Raw genomic sequence first — 18,826 nt, forward strand, 5'->3', positions numbered from 1 at the left:
ATCTTGCTTTTTGAAGTTATCTATATGTAATGATCCTATGTGATTACAAGTATGGCTAAAATTATCAAAAGACAAATGCATGTTCTTAAAGCTTATCCTTTAATATGTCTTGCATTAAATTTGCCATAACTTGTTTAGATTTATGTTTTTGGATGACCACTTATTCTTTGAACATATATATATGAGTGCATGTGGTTCATTCCTCAAATTTATAATCATTGTCATATTTTACTCTTGCAAAAATCATTCGAATTGAGACAAATTGCTATTCTATTTTTATATGAAAAATGTCTCTATATCTTAAAATTTCCCGTATAAGTTTAAAGGGGAGTCTTTTTCAAAAAGAGTCTTTCTATTTGCTTGAAATGATCTATTTCACTCCTATATTGATCATTTAATGTATGTGCCTCTTATATGATGAATGGCTATGCATTTGATCTAGTGCTTTGATTGTTTAAATATGAGTGATTACTTGAAAAGGTATAGATTGGCTCTAATATGATCATGAGTATGCAATATGGTATGAAATTTTTTCAATTTTTGGCATCTCATGAATAAGGCTTCTGTATATGGCATGTGCTAAAAAATCTTCTATGATATTAATAATGTCATCTTAAGGGGGAGCTATCTCTAGTTCTTAAAACTATCTTTACTTGATTATGATTCATTTCTATTGAAAAGATTTTGGTTTAAGGGGGAGATTATTTATTTTAAGATTTGTGAAATCGTTTGAAATATTTTTATTTAAATATGAAGTTTTTCAAACAATCATTGGGGGAGAGTTTAGAAGGGGGAGAGAGATTATCTTTTGATTCCAGGAAGAGTCCATTTTTTCAAAAGACTTACCTTTTGGATTTATGACAAAAAGGGGGGGAGATATATGTTGAAATTGATTTTAAGTTTTGTCATCATCAAAAAGGGGGAGATTGATATTTTACTCTTGTGTTTAGTTTTGATGATAAAAAATTTCAAATGTATTTTTTTCTCAATCAAAGCATATGGTTTGGAAACAAAAATCAATTTCAAAGTGCTTTGTTAAAATGATCTATGATCTTTTATATTATTTGGAGATTAGCATAAACAAGTTTTAAGATCTAAAAAGAATCTCCTTGAAATCGTTGGTCAAAATAATTCTAAGGCAAAAGACCAACTAGAACATGTTTTTGAAAGTGTGTTCATTTTAGAAAGTGTTCATTTTAGAAAACTATCTCCTAGTATTTTGATATCTAATATCTCTTGGTAATGAATGGTTTTGATAAATGACTATATGAAAATCAATTTCTACTATGTGGATTATATGAATGAGAAAATGAATTTTTAGTATATAAGTTTTGAAGCAAGATATGAAAACTTATAGAAGAAATATTGAGTATGGTTGAGAGTGATTTAAAAAACTTGCTTGTTGAGAGTGATTTGTTTCAAAATATACTTTTGATGATCTCAACTTGCTTTCAAAATAATCAAAATGAGGATTCAAAAGAATCAAATGAGGATTTGATAAATTTTCAATCTTTTCAAAAAGATAGTCGACTATGTTTTTTATTCTGTTGACTATGCCTCAAAATAGTCGACTATTTTGGTTGTTCTGTCGACTATTCAAGGCATCTGTCGACTATCGAGTAAGGATAGTCGACTATGACTTTTGGTCTGTCGACTATTGTTGTTCATAAAATTAAAAAATTTCTTCATATTTCTGCATCTGTCGATTATACAAATGTGTCTGTCGACTATTGTAAATTTTGTGTTATAAGATAGTCGACTATTCGTTTTGTCTGTCGACTATTTCTTGCTTTACTTGTAAAAATAGTCAACTATGCATTTCTTCTGTTGACTATTTCTTTTTGCATAAAGCTCCAACGGCTATTTTTTCAAATCCCAACGGCTCCAAACGGCTATATTTCTCTTCAACTTTGTGGGACACTTATATATACATGTCATAGATGATTAAGAGAAGGCTAATGGACGGGAATGAAATTATTTGAGCTTACTGTTATTCTCATTTGTATTTAAAATCGTCTGTGCTTTAATTTTCTCTCTTCAAGACTTCGATCTTCACTTGTAATTATTTACTTCAAGCCTTGTATCATTTTTGAGAGATCATTGTAACTAAGAGTTGTACTCTTAGATTCTCTATTCGATTGTTTGTATTTTTCCTATCAATAGCTAGAGGGCCCATTAAATTGGGAGGTTGTATTTCCTAACTTGTGTAGCTAGAGGGTCTACTTGTGTAAGTAAGAGGTTTTAGTGAATTGGTTTAAAATCCTTAGTGGGAGCTAAGGTAGTAGATTAGGCTTGGTTTAAGCCGAACCACTATAAATCCTTTGTGTCTTTTATTCTTCTTGCTTTACATTTATCATCTCATATGTTCTATGTTTTAAGTCACTAAAACCTCAATTGGGTCAAAAAGTTTTCAAGTTTCTACCAAGTTTTTAATTATACCAATTCACCCCCTCTTGGTGTGTGCCATAGCATCTCCCGTTCTAACATTACACGCTCAAGTTGATTAGATAATTAGATAATTAATAAATATAAATTATAAAAATTAAATATTTAATAAGTTATATTTAAAATTCAAGAAGGTGATAGAAATATAAAGTTTGGAGAAAAAATATGAGTTTGGCGGAGAAAATACCATCTATAAAAAGCATTACTGAGTGTCCAATATCTACAGCTAATTAATCTTTATTCTAATGAACTTCCAGCGCATTATATACATATAATATAATATGCAGGGGATGTTTTGCTGCATTTAATATATTTTATTTTTTTAATTAATAAATATTTTAAAATACAATACATTTATTACAAATTAATAAAAATAAAATTAATTAAATATACCTTAACTTATCTTAACAAATACCATATAAAAACAATCAGTAACAAAATCTCATTATAATACAATAAGGTCAAGCCCATAATTTTTTCATGAATTTTAAATCTGATATATTAAATATTTAACTTTTATAATTTATATTTATCGATTACCTAAACAGATTTAAAATAATGTATGAGTTATATGTAAGGTGAGTTAGAAATAAGAAAAAAAGAAAAAAATAATAATAAAAGAACCGATTGAACTGATGTTTCATTTTGCCATTCCTTTCGTCTTTGACTGTTGTCTTTGCTCTCATCTCCCATCGATCGGAATGGAAGAATTGAGTCTCCCATCAACCATTGCCATTTCGACCATTCCCGACCCTTCATTTTTACTCCGACTAACGATTGGCGAGTCTCAATCAACTTACCATTCTTTTTCTTTGATTGGTGACCAACGACCAATATATCATTCCCCGTTCTCTCTGCTCCGATTGGCAACTTATGAGTCACAATCGACCTACCATTCTCCTTGCTCTTTGCTTCGACTGATGACACGTAACCTACCCACCATTCTTCATCTTTTTTACTCTAAGTGGTAACTCACAACCTATCTATTGATGAGTTTATAAACGGGTGGTCGTTAGATGTGGTATTTTGTTACTTTATTTTCATATATTTAATGACATGTTTATTACACACTTAATATTAATTAAATAATTAGATAATGAATAAATATAAATTATAAAGGTTAAGTATTTAATTGATCAAATTTAAATTTTAAGAAAGTGATAGATTTTCTATGTAAAATTTAAAAATAAAAATTTGAATTCTACCTATTATAAATAACTAGTGTTCACCCATGTAATGCATGGGAGGTGTAATCACAATAAATTTATAAATTAAAAATGAAACTCAAAATTTTAAATGACTAACAAAATTAATCACTATAATTTTTTTTCTATACTTAGTCTCTCACCAAAATTTAAGTTTAATTAATTATCCGTTATTCAATGTCCTAATGGAAAACATCTTAATTCAATATACTATGATTCAATGTGATAAAGAAGAATTAATACATTAAGTAGGTTGTTACATTTTTTTAACAATTAAGCATCATGTTAAGTACGAAAATGATTGAAATAAATATTTTAATCTTAATTTGGTTTCTTAAATATTTTGTTGAGGGTAGTTTCTTAATATTTAATAAAGTATGATAATTTAAACTAAATAGGGTAATATTTATATAAGTTCAATGTATAACAAAACAATTATTGTATTTATGATTATATGGTAATACTAATTTGTTAATATATTATAAAACTATGAATATATAAATATTAAAATTATAATAAGTTCACGTTATGTCATTTTCATCTCATAAGTTCACTTTTATTAATATGTTATATAATTTACAATATATAAATATTATAATAAAAAAATATTAAGAATATTTGTTGTTCACTTTTATTAGAAGAACAAATCATTAATCATATTTTTATCAAAGCAAAAATACATTGGAACATAAAAGGTAATTTTGGGTATGATAGAATTAAAGTGATAGTGGAATTAAAGTGAGAGATAACATAGATGAAATCATCTTATATGAATTGTCAAAAGGCATCATGATAAATTTTTTTCAATTTTTTTTTCTTGCTTCACAATGTTTCTCTCTTGTTTTAAAAATACTTTTATTAAATTCTAGAACGTTATATAAAATAAAAAATCTTGACATAAACTTTCTATTTATACACAAAAACTATTATATTGGAACAATAAATCATTAAATATTTATATTAAATTAAAGATATTGATTAATTAATTATTAAAGTAAAATTATTTATTATATTATATATTTATTTATAAATTATAAATATAAATTAAAACTCCTAAGCGTAAAGAAGCACAGATTTTTCCAATGCATGGGTTTTTCAATGTTAATTAAAAATTCTCTTGAAATTTTTAATTTCTGCTATTGAAAATTAATTTCTACAATGATAACAAAACATTGAAAATATAGATTTTGACCTTTTTTTTTCACAATGCATTAATTTTATTCTATAGTTTTGAAAATATGATATATTAAATCTTAATTAGTGTTGAAAAATTCATGCTTTAGTTTTAAAAAATACAATATCTTAAATCTTAATTAATATTAAAAAACCCATGTATTAGTTTTGCATTAAATTAAAGGTAGTGATTGATTAATTATTAAAGTAAAATAATTTATTATATTATATATTTATTTATAAATTATAAATATAAATATAAATTAAAACTCCTAATTGTGAGGAAGCATGGATTTTTCAAATTCTTTATAAATAATATTTATTTAATTAGTAGTAAAACGGTTTAAAGTACTTTATTTTTCTGTATTATTATTATTATTATATATATTAATTCTTTATAAAAGATCTCTAATTGCTTTGGAATAATAATTACTACATGTAAATTATTTTTATTTTATACAAATGAACGATTTTTTATGACTTAGTTAATAGTTTAAATTATCTATTCATATTTCTCGAAAATAATATTTATTTTTGATTGATTGAGGAATTAATAAAAAATAATATTATAAATATTTTTAATTAATAATATTTATAAAAAATAATACTTATTTTTAATTAATTAAGAAATTAATTGATGAGAAGATTAATTGAGTTTAAAATTAAGTTATAAATGAATATTATAAATAGTATTGAAAACCCATACTTAATTTTTTACTTTAATTATTAATTATTACTATATTTAATTTCATGCAAGTTTTGGAGGTAAAAAAATACTTTGGCAGACTATTGGAGAAAAAAAAAATACTTGGCAAACTATTTAATAACTAAATATTTATATACACATAATAATGCATTGAAAAATCAATATGGAAGTGATCTTTTACTTGCAACTTGTGTAATTTCTTGATGTATATTCATTCTTGAGATTAAAAATGTAGTGGCCCACTACCGGATAGTCCCGCTAGCATAGGATATCCGAAAGGAGGTCATCACAAGTGTGATATAGAACAATAACATACAACACCATAATACTATCCTTAGATAAACTCAGCGGAAGCTAACATAAAGGTTTACAACATCTTAGACCATAGTCTAAACAAAATGAAATACAAGGGCACTAACAAATTTTACAACATAAAATTTCCTCACATTTGCCCTCATCACAAATGCTAACATAGACCATCTAATTTGGAAGGTCTCTGTACACTTCTAACCCTGGGCTTTAGCCCTACTGGGCTCGCCCTCAACCACTGCTTTACTTATACCTGGAATGACATGAGAGTAAACAAGGTGAGCCACAAGGCTCAGCAAGTGTATTTATAAAGCATGGAGATATAGAATCAAAGGCAGGGATAATCAAGATAGAATAAATAACTCTATGAGAAGATATTAGTATAACGCGACTCATAAGTTCTCTGTTTACATTAATTTCCCATGCCGTGATTATTACATATATTATGCACTCGTTCCCATGCTCATGCATATGCACCAATAGTAGGGAATTTTTCCGCATAATTCTCAAGGCTCTGACGGCCTATATATATATATATATCCATTCATGAATATATATGCATCATGAAAATACATCAACAAATGATAATAATTTGAGCCATGCCTTCTGGGTTGATGGCCACCTCACCCGCGTCAAGCGCTCATAGGATATCCTTTCTCACCCACGGACTTCGCCGTCGCGCAAAATAATAGGTGCGCAAATCAGTATAATCATGCATCACATATGCATATCCCAATTTCATGTCAATCCTCAATGATTAAGAAAAATCTCAAATCATGCTTAACATGCACAATTAGATAAATTAAAGTGTGCACCATCTTATGATCACATGGTAAATTTTAATACATTTATTTACTCATACTTATAGAAATGTCCAACCAATATTTACGGTATATTTTTACCCCAAAAATAATCTCAAGGAATCAAAATTTATACATGCAAGAAACACCAAATCTTGCATGACATTAGACCCTAATGAATAAATGTCATTCCTTAAGAAATGTAGGGTGACACAAAAACCCTATTTAGATTTTAGCAATGTTCATCAAGAAAACGAATTAATATTCCAAGATTTATCGAAATAAGGAGAATAAAACCCTTTTATCCAAAAATGAGGGTTATCAAGAATAATTCAAAAAAAAATGGAAGAACTATACAAAAATCATAATTTTAAACGTAGGGAGGATAGACTACATAGGAGGAGTTGAATAACAACATATTTTAGAAATTTTCAGATTTCAAGCATATTTTCAAAAATCCAATCCGGGCTCAATATTTGGTCAAATACCACAAACGATATACCAAATCAAATCCTAATGAGTCTAGTTTCTGGAACATCAACTGGATTTGAAATCGGAAATAACCACAAGGAGATATTCCACAAAAACCGAAACAAGGCAGAATTTGTATCAGTAATTTACAGAATTCTACATAGAATTCAACAAGGTTGTTATGGGTACAAATCATAACCAAAAATTTCAAATCTTATACCGAATCGAATCCCATGATGTCTATTTTATATAAAAATAAATGGATCACAATTTGGATATAACCACAGAGCATTATACCCCCAAAACCGAAGCAAGAACAGATTCTTCAAAAATAGAGCAGAAAATTTCCAGATTCTGGGCAAGAATTTACAAGGATACTGTAGGCTCAAAACGCAGCCAAAAATTCTAAAAAATTTACCAAATAAAGATTATCAAGTCTAGTTTATACAGAAACAAACGGATCTTGAATCGGATATAACCACAGAGAGTTATACCCTAAAGAGTACAACAAGGTCAGTTTACTCGAAAGCAGTAAAATTTCCAGATCTTAGCAGGGATTTACAAGGCTATAACATGATCAAATCTTAGTCAAAAATTTCGATTCTTGTATCTAAAATGAAGCTTAAGATGTCTAGTTTACAACCCAACAAACGGATCTCAATTTGGATATAAACACAAGGAGTTATAGACCAAAGAACATAACATGGTCAGTGAATTTGAGAAAAAGAATTTAAGAGCAACAACTTAAAAATGAAGGAAACAAGCCTTCTAAGATGGAAACAAGGTTGAAGAACTTGCATTAAAGATAAACAAGAGAAGAAGAACTTACACAATCATAAGGAGAAGAAGAAGAAGAAGAAGATCTTGCGTATGAAACAAGAAGGAAGGGAACTTACCTTAGATGGTTGCAAATCCAAAGAGATGAAGACATCCCTTGAAATTGAAAATTCCATGGTCTCCACTTAAAGCTTCAATGAAGAAGAACAATGGAGGAAGAAGAGACAATCGGGAGAGGGAGAAGAAGAAGGGAACAAGAAAGTAAGAAGAAAGAAAAGGAGGGAAAAAATGTGGGAGACTTGTCTCCCAACTCCTTTCAATCCATCTCCCTTTTAATTTTCTCTAATTTGCCCTTTATACTAACACACACAATTCAAATATCTCTTACCCATTTTGGTCATTTTACCATTTTCTTAATCTTTTTTTTCTTTTTAATTAAGATACCATTCTCTATGCCCATAGCCCAAGCCCAAGTCAAAATATATATATAGCCCAAGCCCAAGTCAAAATATATATATAACCCAATCCAACTAAGGCCTAATGGACTTTTCTTGAGATTTGGGTTCAACCCAATTCATTTACACTTAAGATTTAATTATTTATCAATGGTCTAATTCAAATAAGGCCCAAACCCATTTAGCCCACAACTTTGAGACTTTTTCACACCAAATATTATTTTCATTAATTTACCCCCATTAACAACTCATATAATATTTTTAACAATTAATTAATAAAGGCAACAACTCTAATGTGCAAACTAAAATACCCATAACACCTAGACCCACTAACGGGTCGTTACAAAAAATTACGTACATACATTTGTATATTAAACTACTTAATTGTGTCCATAACAAACTATTTATGAACTAAATATTTAATATACACATAATAATGCATTAAAAAACTCATAATTAGTATTAAAAAATTCATGTATTAGAAAATTCATTATTAATTTTATAGTAATTATTAATTATTGTTGTTTTTAATAATAATAATTTAATTATTATTTATGTAAGTTTTGGGAGAAAAAAATTCTTTTGCAAACTATCATACTCTATTATGTGTATATATTAACTAAATATTTAATATACACATAATAATGTATTGGAAAACCCATGATTAGCATTGAAAAACTCATGTATTAGAAAATTTATTATTAATTTTACAGGAATTATTAATTATTGTTACTTTTAGTAATAATAATTTAATTATTATTAATGTAACTTTTTGGGAGAAATTATTTTACAGATTATCCTACTTTATTATGTGTATATTAACTAAATATTTAATATACACATAATAATGCATTGAAAAACCATGATTAGTATTGAAAAACTCATGTATTGAAAAATTTATTATTAATTTTACAATAATTATTAATTACTGTTACTTTAAATAATAATAATAATTTGATTATTATTAATGCAAGTTTTGGGGAGGGAACAAATTCTTTTGTAGACTATCCTACTTTATTATATATAACATTAACTAAATATTTAGTTAATATTACACATAATAATGTATTGAAAAACCCATGATTAATATTAAAAACTCATATATTAGAAAATTTATTATTAATTTTATAATAATTATTAATTATTGTTACTTTTAATAATAATAATTTAATTATTATTAATGGAAGTTTTGAGATTTTTTTTTTTTTTTTTACATACTGTCCTACTTTTATATATATAAAGATAATATTTATTCTAAAAGTCGGTCCACAAAGATCACTTTTACACATATATTTACTTTGCAGGTAAAAATAATCTTTTGATCACTATCCTGTCATTTTTAAATTAATATTATATATTTATTGTTGGGTAAATAGATAAAAAAAATCAAATCTTTTTGTGAATTTACAAATTTATGTAAATGTTTTAATTTTAATAATTATATTTTAATAAATTTAATTAAGTATAATTTTATCTAACACCTAAAATTAATTTAAAAAATATACGTTGACATGACAAGTCACCTGTCATAAAAAAAAATATGAGTGGGACAGATAATGTACCGCATTAATAATAACACATGATTCTCAAATTAATTTTAAGTATTGGATAAAATTATATTTAATTAAAATATAATTATAAAAATTAAAATATTTAAATAAATTTATAATTTTGCCAAAAAAAATTAGGTTTCGTTTTGCTATTTACCCTTTATTGAAAGGGCACATACATTATTGCGGCCCCATTCTTTATGTCAAAATTGAATAAGAACATCATTTATATATATATTTCTTTATTTTCTTAAAAAGCCATAGCAACATTCTAACATGGAAATAGCCCAGGTGCAGACAATTTCCTATGCTAATTGACAAGCTTATTTGACTTTAATGCCTTGTACAATGCACAAGTGAAAAGTGAATGAATCAATCATGCACAATTAATAATCATTCTTTTCAACTTATGTAATCAATTTCAACACATTTATATTTCGACATCTTAATCGTGTATTTCGTGTTACGTTAAAATAATCATGTTCAAAAATATTTAAATTTAAAATTTATCAAGATATACAAATAGACTAATTATGACTTATGAGTAGAAGTCATACTTTATTCAAGTATATGAATAAAATGAAATGAAAAAAATTTAAATCTAAATCTAAATATGATTGTTGTATATATTTATATAAAGGTTTACTATAACACACCCTAAGGGTGGAGTAGGATTCAAATGATACATAAGGGTTATGGAAATTGTTATTTAGACACTTAATAAGTAATATTTATTAGATATATTATAATGTATTAATATAAAAGAGTCATACTAAATTTTATTTTTAAATGTTTACATAGCACTTTGGAAACGTTATTATTCTCTCTTGAAAAAAATGAAAAGTAAATAAGAGTAGTGTAAATTCACAGTGAGAAATTGTAATAATTGGTGGCGGCTTCACTTCATGACCACCCTCAAAGCATCTGTCTTTATAGAATTATTATAATATTATTATTAAGGGCAGTCTTTCGTATAATAGATAACATATAATAAAATATATTTTATTTTTAAGTAAATTGTATTTATTATTTTATTAGTTGATAAAATATTATAATAATGAATTTATTATCATTCAATAAGGGTATTTAGTAATTAAAATTAATGGGTGATAAATATGTTTTGTTTAAAAAGAATACATTTACTATACTATAATTATTGTGATTAGAGTAATGACTAACATTGTTTGATATATTATGCGCACTTAGTATACTTTTTAAAATATATTTACTGTATTTTATTTTAAGTAAAGTATGATAATTATATATTATTTTCACCACTGGAATATTCTTATTAGTTAGTAAAATATTTTAAAATATGATTATAATTAATACAATTGTTTAATATTAAAAATAATATATTATCATTTCACTTTGTCTAAAATAAAATATAATATATGATCTAAAGACAATCACTATTAGGTTGCACGAAGATGAAAATGAAAATAAAAAAATATTTTTAATATGAAACGAAAATGAAAAAATAAGGTTGCGTTCTCTCTACTGTTTTAAAGTCATTCTTAGTTTTCAATTTTCTAAAAAAATGAAAACGCATTTTCTTTACTGTTTTTAAAAATACATTTTTGAAAATAAAAAAAAATTGTAAAGAAAACTAAAATTAACAAAAAATTGTTTTGAGTATTTTCATTCAAAACAAATTCTAAATTCAAAACATATTTATTTATTTATTTATTCATATTTTATTATTATAATAAAAAAAATTATAAAATTTATTAACTTTAAAATGTATATATATTTTTAATAATTTATAAACATTAAATATTTTTAATTTACTAAATAATCAAATTTATTGAATAAAATATCATTAAAAAATTATTTTCAAAATTTTAAAAGAACGTATTTTCTAATTTTTTGTTTTGAGAAATAATTTTTTAAAATGACAAAGAAAACGCGTTTTTAATTTTTTAAAAATTGACTATCAAAACAGAAAATTAAAAATAAATTCAAAACTCAAAATTAAAAATTAAAAAGTAAAGAGAACGTAACTTAAATATTTAAAAAATAATAATAAATAAAAATCTGAGTAAAGTATAAATTTAAAAAATAAAAATACAATTTTTAATATAAAAAATAGTTGAATTTAATAAAGGAAGCAATTGGAATTGGAGGAGATGGTTCTCCCGCGTAGGCTAATTGGAAAAGTCGATTGGATTGAGAAAGAGACATGTGAGGGATGGGCTGTTGTAGAGGCGCATGATTGCGTCTGGGGGCTTGATTAAATCAAAGGAAGGGAGAAAAGTCTCCTCTTGGCCGCCGTGTTTTTCAAAAAAATATATATCATATGTATTGCGCTGGATTTCATGGACGGACAAAACTGCAAGATGAAGGGTCCGTTTGGCTAAGCGGTTTGATCACGTTTAAGCTATTAGTATAGCTTTTTCACTGTCAAACTTCTTTTATTAAATGTTTGGCAAACTCAAATAGCTTAAATGCTCAACAGCTTAAACGCTCTTTGAATAGCGTTTTCAAAAGTTCCTCCCCCTCAGCTTTTGCAAATCGCTGTGGGAGAAAACGCTACGTTGACCATGGAAATTACCTATTTATCCTCAACCAAAACATCTATTTCCAACCAATATCCTTCATCTTCAACCTCTGCAACCAATTTTCCACTGCCACTGTCGCCCGTCGCCATCCGCCTCACCATCGCCCCCACCGTCGCCTCCAGCTCCTTCGTTGCCATCGTCGTCGCCAAGCTCGGCCGCCGCAAGTCGGCTTCTTCACCGCCATCGCAAGCCCAGTTCGGCCGCCTCAGTCCCGCTACCGCCATCGCCACCTCTGCTTCCAGATCTGCCACCGCATGCCACCCAACGCCGTCGCATCTCTACCACCTACTTCACCTCCTCTCGCGGCCGTCTCCTGCGCCGTCGCCGTCCCCTCCTACGCCGTCACCCATCTCCTTCTCTGTTGACGACCTCCTTCTTCAGTTTTTCACTGTGTACATATATATATATAACATATAATACTATATATATATTATAGTTCGTATATAACATATATTATATATAGTAATAATTTTATACATAACATATAATATATATTAATTTTAATAAAATATATTTTTGAAGAATCTAATATAATATATATTTAGATTTTTATGAATTAAATCCAAATTTATACATAAAATTTAAAAATTATATATTTTTAATTATGTTTTATAATTTATTAACTGTAAGTATTTTAGCTATACATCAATTTAATTTTTTTTTTAAAAATTATATTTTTTAAATTTTATCTACATTATTTAATATCATATCTATTTTAGTCTTTTTGTCAAATTCTAGTAGCTTATCAGCTTTTAAAAACCAAACACATAATTTTACACTAATAGCTTAAAAGCATATTTATCCAAACATATTATTGGCTTAAACGCTACTTAATTTAAATGCTATTACACAACTTAAACACTACCCAACTTTTCAGCTATCAAACAAACGCCAAGCCAAACTAAGCCGAAGAAGACGGAAGACGGGGGGCGCTGGAAAATTTTGGGAAGAGGACGCATGCACAGTACAGTGCACTGGAGAGAGACGCAAAGATTAAGTTGCTTCATGGGGTGCAGCCGAAGATGCGCCGAAAGTTGGAGGTGGCGCGCGGCGAGGAGGTTCTTCGCACAACCTTCGGAGAAGAAGAGGAAAGTAAGGAGGGATGAAGTGAATCCGCAAGGTAACTATGATGCTAAGTTTACCAAGAATGTCCGCGGTTGGAAAGAGCTGCTTGATCTCACTGTCAAGAAATCTACTATTGTTCCAATTTCGCTTGACTTAGTAGTTTTGTCCTAAAAACAAGTTTTTGATAATTTTTTGTAATTGGTAAAACGCCTATAAAATGTTCCGCAAATTACAAAAATAGTTTAAAAAATATTTTGAGCCGTCTTTAATCGTTGTTTTCAAAACGGAAAACAATTCAGAAGCACCAAAATAATGTTTTTGAACTATTTTCGTGCATCATTACGATGGTTATACAAAAAAATAGTGATGTTAGTACCTTTAAAATTATGTAACACAAAGTATTAAAAGGACAAAAGCACCTTTATTGTTGCACTAATAACCATCATCATGATTCATGAACCCAAATAGAATCAAGAACGACAAAGAAAATCCTAAATATTGACTCTTCTTCGCAGGTAGTCTCCTTGTAAAGACCAAACTCAACAAATCAACAAAAACATATGGATTGAACAAACGAACCTGATTATATATATATAGAGAGAGAGAGAGAGAGAGAGAGAGAGAGAAGATAACTTGAGAATCCAAAACTCACTTGAGTTTTTGATTGAGTAGCTAGAGACTTTATGAATTCAATCCAATTTCAACAAATCAAACCTAACTCACTAGATGTTTGTGTGGAGCTAGCCAATATATAGAAATATATTCATGTATAGATCTCATTCATGTGTATATATATATATAGTTGCATGCACGATCTAATTGATGTGAAATCCAGGAACAAGAGCGTTAGCCATCTCCATGGCGTGGAACAGAAGCCAGTAGGCTGAAATGGGGACACTCAAAGCTACCATTGCTGCCATCCCAATGGCCAAACACGGCCTCGTATTCATCAGCATCAATTGCAGCCACCCCATGGCTTCACAAACATCTTCACTGTAACGCTGTGATCCATAGTATTCCTTCTCCCACTCCGTCCACCCCGGCGGCGCATGGCTCCTCTCCGCCCACTCCATCTCCTTAATCCGCATCCGCAGGACGATCATGTTCTGGTCCACCACACTTCCCCCGCGATGCCCGTCTCTTCCACCTTCCATTTCTGATCTTCTCGCGCTGACCACAACCCTTTTTCCTGGCGGGAAACTCCTCCGGCGAGCTGGCGGCTCCGAAGGAAACCGCCGCCCGAGGGGGGACCTTGAGGAAGGGAGGGGTGTTGCTGGAAATCCTTCCATGGCTGATGATTGATTGTGATTCCTTAAAGTTAATGGTTAATGCTCTGTGAGGTGAGGATAGCCATAAATAGAGAGAGGCGTATATATATACATATTTGTGTGTGTGTGTGTGAGTGCGCGCCTTTGACCCGTCAAGTAGTCGGTTCTGAAAAACCTAGAAAAGAAAAAACAAGGAAGTGGTCGGTTGGAATCTCTTGGTCTTAGTGTTATTTCAAAAAAATAATATATTTAATATAAAAATTCATATTTAGTATACTACTCTTGGATATATATATATGACACATTCAGAGAATCATTTATATCCAGAGATTTGATTAATTATTATAGATTAATTAAAGCACAGCAGCCATCAACTTGCAAATAATCAATATTAATATATGTATAGTAAGAGAGCAATTGACACAGACGACCCTTCCTTCCGGAATGTTACTGTAATTAATATTACATCTACTCGTGAAGAACTGATTAAGGAAGAATATTGACCAATTAATATTGTCTCAGGGAACCTCTTTTGGTCACGGAAATGGTATTTAGACATTTTTAATTAATGTGTAATAATTTATTAAATATTTATATTAGTATAATATAAAATATAATTATTGTTATCGAGATAGAACAATAAATTTATACTTGTGGAAAGTTTTTGTCAGACTTCAGTCTCCAAAAAACTTGTATAGAAGATAATTAATAGTGTGATATGTCTCTAATTATATATGCGGATTCTCTGATACTTAATTATGTTAGTTTTATTGAAAGAGTGTGATGTTTTAGCAGTAAAAGTGTAGTCTTAGCATATTTTGATTGGAATACTCACTTTTTATTTATAAAAAATACTAATGGACAGAAGAACACTCTCATCTTTTGGGATAATTTTGTTCTAGATTAATTTCTAAACGATGATTTCAAAGGTGAGTTGTCCTATATGTTGCGAGGCCATAATCTAGAGGGTCGCCTAAGGTATTTGGGAAAACCTCCCAAGTGGGTCTGCTATCGATTGCTCAGTGGAAGAGATCTCCCCTACCACCTTTTTTGGACTTCTTTCTTTTGAGTTTGTATTGGGTTTGGGTGTATTTTTTCAAGTACATTATAATAAGCATTGATCAATTTCAGGAGGCCTCCTATTTTGTATCTATACTCTTTTATAGTTAATACTTTTATTTATCCTGTAATATATTAGAGGGTGTTTTTTCAAGATAATATATATTTAGAGAATATTTGACATTTTTTATTATTTAGCTAACTTAAAAGAGTTTATAAGACAAGAATTACATTATAATTTATAAGCTTAATTTTTTAATAGCTTTTCTCAAAAACTATTATGATTTAAATTAATTATAAAGTGATCTAAATCAAATGGAATTGGAAGTTGGCCTTTCCCTCGTACTAATCGTCCATATAATTCTCTGATTATGGTTTACTAATGACTCCAGATTTTGCTAACCTCAATTTGACGTTAGGTTCAGTTTGACCTAATAAATTTTTTATCTGAAATATAAAAATATTATTAAGAGGGAGAGAGTAGGCCACTCAGCACGTGTCAAATCCTGCCTTCTCGGCGAAGAATATGCACGGGCACGCGCACGCGCATCAGCCGCGAATGCTTACAGTTACACGCATGCATCTCTCACAGAACCCTCATCTCACAGAAAAGGAATCACAGTGTTCAGCCATGGAAGGATTTCCGGCAACCCCCCTCGCTTCCTCAAGGTCCCTCGCTCGGCGTCGGTTTCCAGCTGCGCCGCCCGCTAGCTGGAGGAGTTTTCCGCCTGGAAAAAGGCTGTGGTCAGCGCAAGAAGATCAGAGATGGGGGGTGGAAGAGACGGCCGGGCATCGCGGGGGAAGCGTGGTGGACCAGAACATGATAGTCCTGCGGATGCGGATTAAGGAGGTGGAGCAGGCGGAGACCACCGGGGTGGACGGAGTGGGAGAAGGAATACTATATATGGATCACAGCGCTACAGTGAAGATGTTTGTGAAGCCTTGGGGTGGCTGCAATTGATGCTGATGAATACGAGGCCGTGTTTGGCCATTGGGATGGCGGCAATAGTGGCTTTGAGTGTTCCCATTTCAGCCCACTGGCTTTTGTTCCACGCCATGGAGATGGCTCACGCTCTTGTATCTGGATTTCACATCAAGTAGACCTTGGATGTAACTATATAATGTAACTTATTTTTCACAATAAATATTTTTTTAATTAATCATAAAATTATATATACCTTAACGTGTATTCAAGATAACCGTTACATTACTTCCTTTACTTTTCAATTACATGTTGGTTTGTCTAGGCCAGCAAATCACTAGGGCTGATCAATTTAACTAGATAGTATTATAATGATAATTCATTTTGTAATATAAGAGAATTCATTATTAATTTCTCTTCTATGAGGGGTTCTATTTGTATACATAATATACTATATATAATCACTAATCAAATGTAAAAATACTATTTAATTATACCTAATAGCCTAATTTCTTTGACAAATATTGAAGTTTAATTTTTCAAACAAGACTAATATAGTAAGACCCAATTACACGATTGAGTTTTCAAAATATAAGGATCCGTGTTCAGATTAATACGATACTGACATATTACTCAAGTTTAAAAAAATTACTAAATTCTCTAATCAAGCCTCAAAATATTATATAAAATCTTATGCAAAGTGATTATATGAACTTATCGCTTTGCATTAAGGATCAAGGACATGGTGACTAATAGTGTGAGCACTGACTTGGTGTACCTACTTGTAATTATGCATTGCATTTGGAGTATAAAAGTCTAATATCTTGTCACTTTGCATGACATATTATCCGGACCTAGCTAGGCTATAATATTTTCATACGTTAAAGTGTTTCGGCCACAATGATTACGTCCTAAATTGTCCCTTATAATCGTCATCGTCGCCGCAGTGGCCTAAAACTTTGACTCTTTTTGTCCATTTGGGTTGGCGACAACTATGTTGCTTTCACTGGCCCAATTCTTTTGTATAGAAAATGTTATTTCTTGAGAAATAATTAAGGCATTGTCCTTGGCACTTTATATTTATAAAAGTAGTATTGGCATATTGTTTTGGCAAAAGATTTTGTATTGTTTTGTATGATAATATATATTATTTTAGGTAATAGTATGTGAATAACATTTGTATACTTAATTTTAATCAGAATAATGTGATTTGTTAATGAAAATGTATTAATTAGAAAAAAAAACATTCACAAAAACTTTTGAGGGTTTGCTTGGTGATTAGAGATTATAGTCATGTCCTTTAATTAATTATGATTACCATTAAAATTTATTTGAAGCGGGGTCATGTACAAATTTTGATATGTTAATTTATTTGGTACGTGTGATTTATAAGAGCCACAAGTTTTTATATGAGTCGGCCATCTTTTAACACCATGGGGCTATACACTTATGTCATCTCAAAGCTCATAAGTTCTATAATCGAGTTTTGTGGCCCTTACATGTTTTGGTAACTTGTGCATTAGAGAGTCTATTTAAAAATAGTCCCAGACTAACACAATATTTTGTACGTTTGGTATGAGAATAAGTGGCATCAAGGGTGCGATTTTTTACACCATTAATATCATTTGCCCACTTCTTCAAATATGTAGATCGTATATATATAGGGCTTCAGAATATTAATTAAGTCATAATAAAGCTCGATTTTGGTGACCTAATTAAACTCATGATCTTGAACTTAATTACAAGATGCATAATATATGCTTAACACACACTCAATGCTACTTGGCATCCAAGAAATATCCACCAAGGTGCGTTGAGTTATTGCTTTGTGAACACGCGGACAAATTCTGATGCCTTCCTCTGTAAACTAATTGCTTCCATGGCGGCCTTCCTCGCTATATCACAGGCGCTCTACAGCAAGGCGTACACCGTTTGACTTCACATGGACAAGCCCTATAAAGCTTCCTCTGTAATTCAAGATCCTCCACCATCACCACAATCAACTTCCATATATTCTCTAGCAAATCAAAACCTATCCTCTCTAGATAATTTGCTCCACT

At 29.6% G+C, this 18,826-nt stretch overlaps 1 protein-coding gene across 1 annotated transcript; it reads right to left on the minus strand.

Annotated features, from left to right (window-relative positions):
• Nucleotides 1–14,332: 14,332 nt before the first annotated feature.
• On the minus strand, nucleotides 14,333–14,806 carry LOC127809998 (uncharacterized). The gene has a single exon (XM_052349212.1). It carries the CDS (start codon nucleotides 14,804–14,806, stop codon nucleotides 14,333–14,335), a length of 474 nt encoding a protein of 157 aa, XP_052205172.1.
• Nucleotides 14,807–18,826: the final 4,020 nt, after the last annotated feature.

The sequence above is a fragment of the Diospyros lotus genome, chromosome 9 (genome assembly GCF_014633365.1).
Source record: "Diospyros lotus cultivar Yz01 chromosome 9, ASM1463336v1, whole genome shotgun sequence".
In the NCBI taxonomy this organism is placed as follows: Eukaryota; Viridiplantae; Streptophyta; class Magnoliopsida; order Ericales; family Ebenaceae; genus Diospyros; species Diospyros lotus.